This window comes from Periplaneta americana, chromosome 17 (assembly GCF_040183065.1).
Source record: "Periplaneta americana isolate PAMFEO1 chromosome 17, P.americana_PAMFEO1_priV1, whole genome shotgun sequence".
NCBI lineage: Eukaryota > Metazoa > Arthropoda > Insecta > Blattodea > Blattidae > Periplaneta > Periplaneta americana.
The window spans coordinates 104,715,729-104,724,634 of record NC_091133.1 but is presented as its reverse complement, the minus strand read 5'-3'; the positions used below and the strand labels follow the sequence as shown (position 1 = coordinate 104,724,634).

At 36.2% G+C, this 8,906-nt stretch overlaps 1 protein-coding gene and 1 long non-coding RNA gene across 2 annotated transcripts in view; one reads left to right on the top strand and one right to left on the bottom strand.

The window, feature by feature from the left end:
* LOC138693139 (uncharacterized) overlaps positions 1–8,906 on the bottom strand; it is a 399,597-nt gene that overhangs the window by 321,920 nt on the left and 68,771 nt on the right. The window lies entirely within an intron of this gene.
* LOC138693362 (amine oxidase [flavin-containing] B-like) overlaps positions 6,452–8,906 on the top strand; it is a 40,211-nt gene continuing 37,756 nt past the window's right edge. The window contains exon 1 of the mRNA XM_069817281.1: positions 6,452–6,500. Within this exon, the coding sequence (XP_069673382.1) occupies positions 6,452–6,500 (49 nt within the window). The remainder of the gene's footprint in view (positions 6,501–8,906) is intronic.

The window sequence follows — 8,906 nt, the reverse complement described above, 5'->3', positions numbered from 1 at the left end:
ATGTACTTCGGTACATTATAATAATATATATGATTAATAATAGCTAGACAGTTTATTCTAAAAGTTAAGAAGACAGAAATTTTTTTTTGTTATTAATGAAGTAAAAAGTAAACCTACTCTAAACAGTAAGAAAATGCTTAATAAGTTTGCTTTTGAACGCTACTAAATTCCGACAGTCTCTGATGTCACTGGGTAGGGTATTCCACAAGCGCGAGAGCGAGATTGTGTATGATGATGAATAGATGATGTCTTATGTGTTGGTATGGCTAGTATGCGGCTATTTTGCGTGCGAGTGAAGAGATTATGATATGATGACAGTATGGCTGTAACAATGTCTGAATACCCATAAAGTTGGTACAGTTCATGACTACCTACTTCTCAATTCTACCCCTTCGTTTATGAGTCAGTATATTTTGCGCAATATCTTTCTTTCAAACGAGCCCAATTTATTGATGTCAGATTGAGACAGGGTCCAAGTTTCACATCCATACATTAACACTGGCCTTACCAATGTTTTGTATATTTTACATTTAGATTTAAAGGCAAGTAATTTGGATTTAAAATGTCTTAGCAATCCATAGTAGCATTTATTCGCGATCAGTATTCTTCTATTTATCTCCTCCTTGATGTCATTGGTTTCATTAACAAGGGAACCAAGATACACAACACTGCGAACTCTTTCAAATTTAAATTCGTCAACCAAAATATGTGTTACAGTGTCATTGGATTTTTTATTGTTCACAACCATATATTTTGTTTTATCCTCATTGATTTTTAGGCCCATTTTACCTGCAGCAACTTTTAGTGCTGTAAAAGCCCTTTTTACATCTCCTTCTATTCTACCAATGATATCTGTATCGTCCGCAAATGCTAGTATCTGATTTGATCTGTAAAATATCATTCCTCTCGTTTGTATCTTCGTATCCCTTATTGCTTTCTTCAATACTACAGGGGCATCATTTTATTTTGACTTCAATTTTTATTGTACCTGAGTTTTTTAATGTACTTCACTCCCACCCCTTCTACTAATGAAGTTCAATCGTCCTCCACACAGATTCAACACCGCATATGCAGTCATAGTAGCCTTACGGTCATAGTAAACAGTACGTTCCAAAAATATATTCGCGTTTTCCAGTAAGCTTTCAATATTACATCATTTTCGCACAGGTACTGTCGTCCGTTTGCCTACGTCGCATTCCGATTTTTCCCACCTGCTTCTATTCGCCTCTCTGTAAAGATTAGTGGCTGGGCTTTCTTAGCTCTTTTCTGAGAACATTAATTTCTGTTATGAACTGGACGTCTACGTAATATTATACCAATACAACTGTTTAAAATAACTTAAATAAAAGGGCCTCGTTAAGTAATTAACTGTCACGTGATTTCCTCCCTTTCCACGATCCTGCGACATAACCACTTGGACGGACAGTAGATAGCATGGCTGAGTAATTTTATCTTTTCGGATCGAGCAGAAGTGAAGATTGAATTTACAGTACGTAAGGTAATCTTTTACAGAGTAAGTACAGAATTATTTCAACATTAGTTACTAGTACAAAAGACGAAACTGGTAATTGGAATTACACACATTAGAACTGAAGCCTGTATCGAAATGAACGGCCACCATTTTGAAAAATGAGTTTAAATATCCATATTACGATTATTTTTCAATTTAACTTCATTCTCTATACTGTGCGCGAATGTGTTGTAGATAATATAATATACACTGCATAATGAATACGTCCGCATGGACAGCTCAGGTCGTGAGTAAAAACACTTATTGTTAATACTGTACTGTATTTTGATTAAACAAAAACTTAATGAAAATTATCAAACTCAAAAGCGTGATATTTCCTAGTTTACGTAAATGGATGAACTACTTTTCTTCCCTCCTATACCTAGTAAAGTGATTTGTTTGTATATTACGTCAGTATCATCGAACTCCAGTCGTGGATGGGGGTAGCAACCGTTGATCCAAAGGTATAGCCAGGTTAATATTAGAAATGTTAGTAAAAATAAAATGATGTCCCTGTATGCTAAATAGAACACATGACAGTAAATCCTTCTGTCTCAGCCCATTCTTGATCTCCAATATCTCTGATAAGTCAGACTGTATTTTGATCTGACACTGACTATTTTCCATAGTTGCTCTTACCAGTCGGGTTAGCTTATTAGGAAACCCAAATTCTTTCATCGGATTATATAGTCCATCCCTGATGACACTATCATAAGCTGTGCTGAAGTCCACAAATAAGCGGTGAGTTTCGGAATTATATTCTGAGATTTTTAATGAAGAGTACCAAGCTATATTTTCAACCTTTTTATTTATCTCATTGACATTTGTTCCAATGAAAAGAACAGATTGAAAATGTCACACTATCATTTCATTTATTCATAGTATTCTGCCCAAGGCCACGTATTTCATTGCAAACCCAGCATTCTACTATCTTTCCTATTTTCTGCCTTTCTCTTAGTCTCCGCATATGATCTATGTATCTTAATATTATCTAACAACTGATTTATTTATTTATTTAATTCATCAATCATTGTTCACGTCATGGCGTATAAGATGTATTCCACTTCTTATTCCGCCATCACTCTCTATACAAATATAACAAAAAATTAATACATTTGAACTTGTAAGTTTCCTCTGTTTACAATAATAATACTACTAATAATAAAAATAATAATAATAATAATAATAATAATAATAATGATAAAAGTAATAATAATAATAATCAACTAATAAGTATACCTCTTTTATTTAAAACTCCCACTCTCTTAAGAATTATTTTATTACTTCATTGACTACTCTTCGTAGTTTCTTATATGTGACTACTCAACATTTATAATTCCATCTCCGTTAGAGCTTTGACTTTCTCTTCCCATCTAATTTTAACTCTAAACAGAAGTTTTCCTAATTTATGCAGATTGCTTGCGTTTAGGTGACCATTTATTTTTTATAAGCTACTATAGCGTTTATTTGTAGAAATTTTTTATCCACCCAACTGTTTCTCAAATCATTCGTTGCCTGACACTTTAACGCAATATGCATTGCGTCTTCAGCTAGTCCACACAAAGGACATTTATCCTTCTCTACGTTCCCTCTCCTATTCTTGAGTCTCCAGATACCTAATCTCCACCATGCCATTCCCGTTCTCTCTTCCCTTGAATTTAGTCTAACATATTCTTCCTGTTCCCAAAACTGCTTCACCTCCCTATAGTATTGTAGTGATCCTAGGTCTTTCATATTACTAAAAATATCTTGTCTTGAAATTTCGTTTGCCCTCTCTTTTACTATTCTTCCAATAGTTTTCGTGTTTATAACAACTGATATATTTTTCTACCCTAAACTTTCTTCTCGTTCACTATTACTTCTTCTTAGCTAGTGACCCAGCCAATTTCTTTTTATCTTCCTAATCGGCTTCAACATTGTTCTTTCTCCACCCTCTCTTTCTTGCACAGGTCCGTTTCTTATTCTGTCCGTCCATTTCACACTCTCCATTCTTCTCCATATTCACATTCCAAATGCTTCTAATCGTTTGCCTTCACTTCGTTGTAACATCCATGTTTCTATCTGCAAATAATGCCACACTCCTCACAAAGACACTTCACTAGTGATTCCTAGTTCTTTTTCTATAGGAATTATTTATTTAAAAATGGATTTTACAGAATCCGGAGGTTCGAGACTAGGTACCTGGTCCTAATGAAGTGCACAGATAGCAATATAAAACATGGGGGCATGAGATAGTTACTCTGCCTGCCATAATAAATTTACTTCAATAAAATTCCCCAATGTAACAAAAAAATCCGGAGGTTCATTGCAGTCCTCACATAAGCCCGCCATCGGTCTCCACCCTGAGCAACATTAATCCAGTCCCTAGCATCGTATCCTACAATCCCCAAATCCATTTTAATAACATCCTTCCATCTACGTGTCGGTCTCCACAAAGGTCTTTTTCCCCTCCGGCCTCCCAATTAACACTCTATACGCATTTCTGGATTCACCCATACGTGCTACATGTGCCTACCATCTCAAACGTCTGGATTTAATGTTCGTAATTATGTCAGGTGAAGAATACAATGTGTGCAGTTCTTCGCTGTGTAACTTTCTCCATTCTCCTGTAACTTCATCCCCCTTAGCATCAAATATTTTCCTAAGCGCCCTATTCTCGAAAACCCTTAACTTCTGTTCCTCTCTCAAAGTGAGAGTCTAAGTTTCACAACCATACAGAACAACCGGTAATATAACTGTTTCATAAATTCTACCTTTCAGCTTTTTTTGAAAGCAGACTACATGACAAAAGCTTCTGAATCGAATAATAGTAGGCATTTCCCATATTTATTCTGGGTTTTAATTTCCTCTCGAGTGTCATTTATATTATTTTGTTACTGTTGCTCCAAGATATTTGAATTTTTCCACCTCTTCAAAGGATAAATTTCCAATCTTTATATTTCGATTTCGTACAATATTCTGGTCACGAGACATAATCATATACTTTGTCTTTTCAGGATTTACTTCCAAACTATCTCTTTACTTGCATCGCTTTGCTTTAGCTCGCAGTGAATTGGAAAAGCGTCAGACAGAATACGGACTATGTTGTACGTTTCACTGAGATATATTTTAATATTAAATCGAACTATTTTCTTGGGAATACAAATTCAATAAGAATATTATATAAAACTTCTCTCTTAACCGAGTCTTAGGCCTAAGCCTCACTCCATATAATAACAATAATAATAATAATAATAATAATAATAATAATAACAATAACAATAATAATAATGTGACAGCTGCACCGGGGTTCGAACGCGTGTCCGACAGGGCGCGCGGCAGACGAAACGTTGGTGGCGTAGGTGTGGCGGCGAGGGGAGCGTCTGGATGCTGAGAGGGTAGAGGGGCGGTGTGCTACGGCGGCGCGGCGAAGGGAGGTTGCGCGCGCATCTGCTGCTTGCCGAGAGAGGTCCAGAAGTCCGTCGAAGTGGAAAAATCCCGAGCTCGAACTTTCTCGGCTACGTCGCTGTGGTTATAAATTACGCACGCGAGTGAACGACGGGGATTCAGTCCGTCAGTAAGCCAGTGTTGTTACAGGCAGATTTGGACAGTAAGCGAGCTAGTCTTGTGTAGCAGTGAAGCCAGCTTCGAGACCAGGGCGCGACTTGAGTTGGGTCCGTAACTGTGGAACCTGAAGCCCGGAGTTCGAGTGCAGTGGACCGCAGTTGGAGGACCTGAGTTCGAAGTTCAGCGGATCGTCTCCGAAGGTCTGGGGTTCGAGATTCTGTGAACGCGGGTGACTGAGCAAGAAGAACTAGCCAAGACAAACGAGCTGTGAACTGAGAACTGACAGTTCTGTGTTGTAAATAGTGCTTTGTGAATATTAGTTAAGATTAACAGTTCATTGTTGTTCGTAATAGTCCAAGTAAATTGTCATTGTCGTTTGTGGAGTGCAATAACGAACGCTGTGTTGCTGTGCGGAGAGCAAATCCCATTGTTGACGGGAGTGAAATTAAATTGTAGAGTGTGATAATTATTGTTGCTTTAAATAAAAGTTACATTGTTGAGTTGGAATAAATTTATAATAATAATAATAATAATAATAATAATAATAATAATAATAATAATAATAATAATAATAATAATAACAATAATACTGACAATAATACCAATAATAAATTTAAGGACTACTATGATTTATTCTTTTCGTTTCCTGAGTTTCAAAGTAGCCATACTAATGTTTAATCAGTATATATGTTGTTTATATAACAGGAATATTTTAATTGAAATTCCAAAACTCACGATTAACTCGAAAACCTTAAGTAATGGAAACATTTTGAAACAAATTTGAAATCAGAGCGATGATTTCTATGAGAATCCGCAGTTCTAACAGACAAAAGTTTTCACTTTGCATATTGAAATACGCCAGCAAAGACGTGCATTTTCTTAACTCGCAGTACTCGGAAACTAGTACAGAATTCGAATATAAACCACTTTTAAAAGTAATTATCATTCTTTCTAAACATGTCTCTCGCTTTGACCCCCATCTAAAGTGAAAAATAAATAAGTTTGCCGCTTAGCAACTTTTGAGAGTGCCCAATATCTACTTTGAACAGGTTGCTTCGAAGTTAGTATTTTTTTCTCATTTTCCAAAAAAGATCTTGATTTCGAATTTTTTTCTATTCTTTCCTTAGACATTTCTCTACGAATCCTAAAATTTACAGTTCGATTGATTATCATAGGAGCTACGACATGATAGTTTTTAACGCTGCGGAAAGAGCATCCTCGTCTGGTAGCTCGGCAACGAAAAGATTGCAAACGATAACATCTACCCTAGTTTTTATAGACACTACACTTCCTCTGGCGTAAGCAAAGAGGAGGAGCTACACGGGAAATAACAGTGAATCGACTATAACTGCTTGCATATATAAGCAAACTTTCATAACGCAACTTCTCGTTAATATGTCGTCTGACAAGGAAAGGGTAATAATTGTTGGAGCTGGCCTTAGCGGTAAGTATTTTTTTTATGGAAAATGTTCTTGTATTTATCCGTCTCGTTTCTGTCACTTTTTTTGTTGCGTGTCCATAATAGTAATATTCATTACAAGAGCGGTATGTTGATGTTTTCATGTTCGAGGAAAAGATTGAAAAAGCGAAGCGTAGTTGAGCTTTTTTAATTTCCGAGAACATGAAAACAAACATACCGCTCGTGTATCGTATATTATTTTGTGCGAAGATCGTTTATTACATACCTGAAAGACGAATTTCTAATTAGTTGCAATGAAATCTCCATGTTGGTTTCTGTTTAATGACGGCAACTTCGGAAAACCAAAATATCTTTCTTCAACATTGTTGCTATAAAATGTTTTCATTGTTTACTACACTCCAGCAGGCAGTGATATACGTCTGTCTTTTTTTCCCCCTGTCTATAAATGCGAACTTAAAACAAACGGTAAGTTTATGTAATGATTTATTTTTCATTTTAATATTTTAACAATATTATTTATACAACATATTGCAGTAATAACATCGGCATCTGGAATCTTGTTGATTTTTTCACGGCTTCCTTAATGTTACTTGTATCAGGAATGCAATAAGTTTCGTGGAGTAGTAGATTTTACTTAATTTTTGCAAATATTTAAAAACAATAATTAACATTGCAATTTAGGTGAAATTGCAGTGATAAGTTTCCAATTTATAATTATTACTATGTTAAACGTCTCTAAAAATAATATGTTAAAAGCCTAAAGCAGTAAAATGAATGTCGCGCTTAAGCGGTAAGAAGAGGGAAATTGTTATGTGTGTTACGTTGGGAATACTAAATATGGTATTTCACACTTACCTCGTATTGGTTCTGTGCGGAAAACAAGCAAATACGCACGATCTCGCACAAAATGACTTTCCATATTGTTGGCCCTACCATAAGGTACGTACAAGATGAAGCCTAGCTGGTAGCTTGACTTGTTACCTAGTTGAAAGGAATGCCTAAACGTTACACAATGGAGACGTGCAAGACGAAGTCTATTCGATCGATTGCTACCTAGCCTGTTAGCCAACTGGTAGCTGGTAGAATGGATCTCCTCATCAGGGTTGCCAGATAAAGGAATCGAAACCGTCGTACTAACTTATAAAAATTGTCGTTCTTCAGCATAAAATTGTCATACATTCTCAACTTCGTAACATACTTCTAGTCCACCGCTGTGTAGTAATGGATAGCACGTCTGACTACGAAACGAGCGGGCCAGAGTTGAAATCCCGGATGAGACGGGATTCACAATAAACCGGAAACGAGAATCGGAACGAAAACCGAAACGGTAAAATTGTTAAAATATGTACATTTAAATGTGAGCATTCACAATTACCGAAAAGCTTGCCGGAGCCCGGGATCGGGAACGGAGAGTTGGCCAAGTTTCAACTTTGGCGTTCACGTTTCCGATCACAGCCCAGTAGATTCATTCTATTGCCATCTAAAAGCTATTTTGTCGTCCTATATATTTTGTAGCAAGAAGACCGTGACATAACCTATGCATTGTTTTGTTCTGTGCTGTGCATCATGGAGCAAGTTTTATTTGATGAGATTCTAATATTGAGTGTTGAGGAAAATCCTCACGTTTACGATAAGCGGCGCGCCTCGTATAAAGACGAGAAAATGAAGGAGAATATGTGGCTTTCAATAGCTGTATCTTTGAACACCGATCGTAAGTGAATCATATTTTATTACTATATTGGTTGTATTACACACTACGCTTCAATTCAATAACTACTGTTGTTCTAATACAAATGTTTCTTCTCTAATTATTTTACGTTATGGTAGACTTAAAATAGATTGTGATAATAAAGATGCATGGGCATATTTATAGTACCGTAACTAATGGAATGTTTCAGTTGAAATTTCGAAGTTGGTTAACCTGTGTTTATGTTGGCTGCCTTATACTCATGACAGAACACCATTGGTCAATTATACAGAAATAACATCAGAAAGCGTAATATCGACTTTACATGTCATTATTGACATGCACATCGATATGCGTAGCCGTCTACGTTCTCGGTTTATTGTGAATAAAAAATTTTCATATTCACGTCCTCTGGTTCTCGTTCCCAGTTTATTGTAAATCAGCCTTTATCTGGTTGACGTTGTTTCCAGGTTTTCCCTCAACCCATTAAGAGTAAATGCTGGTTAACGTTCGGCGCTGGAGTCATTTCACTGGCATTATCACCTTCATGTCATTACGCAGTTGATAAAGAATCGCAAAATAAGTATATCTACCAGTAAATTTTAGTTCCAATTAAAAATACTACTAATTATAGTTCAAATCCATAATGACATTCAGCATTGAAACAAGTCACCACCCATTTCTTCATCATCAACACTGTCACCACAGTAAGGCGTGCACGATGACGCTTGGTTAGAAACAAC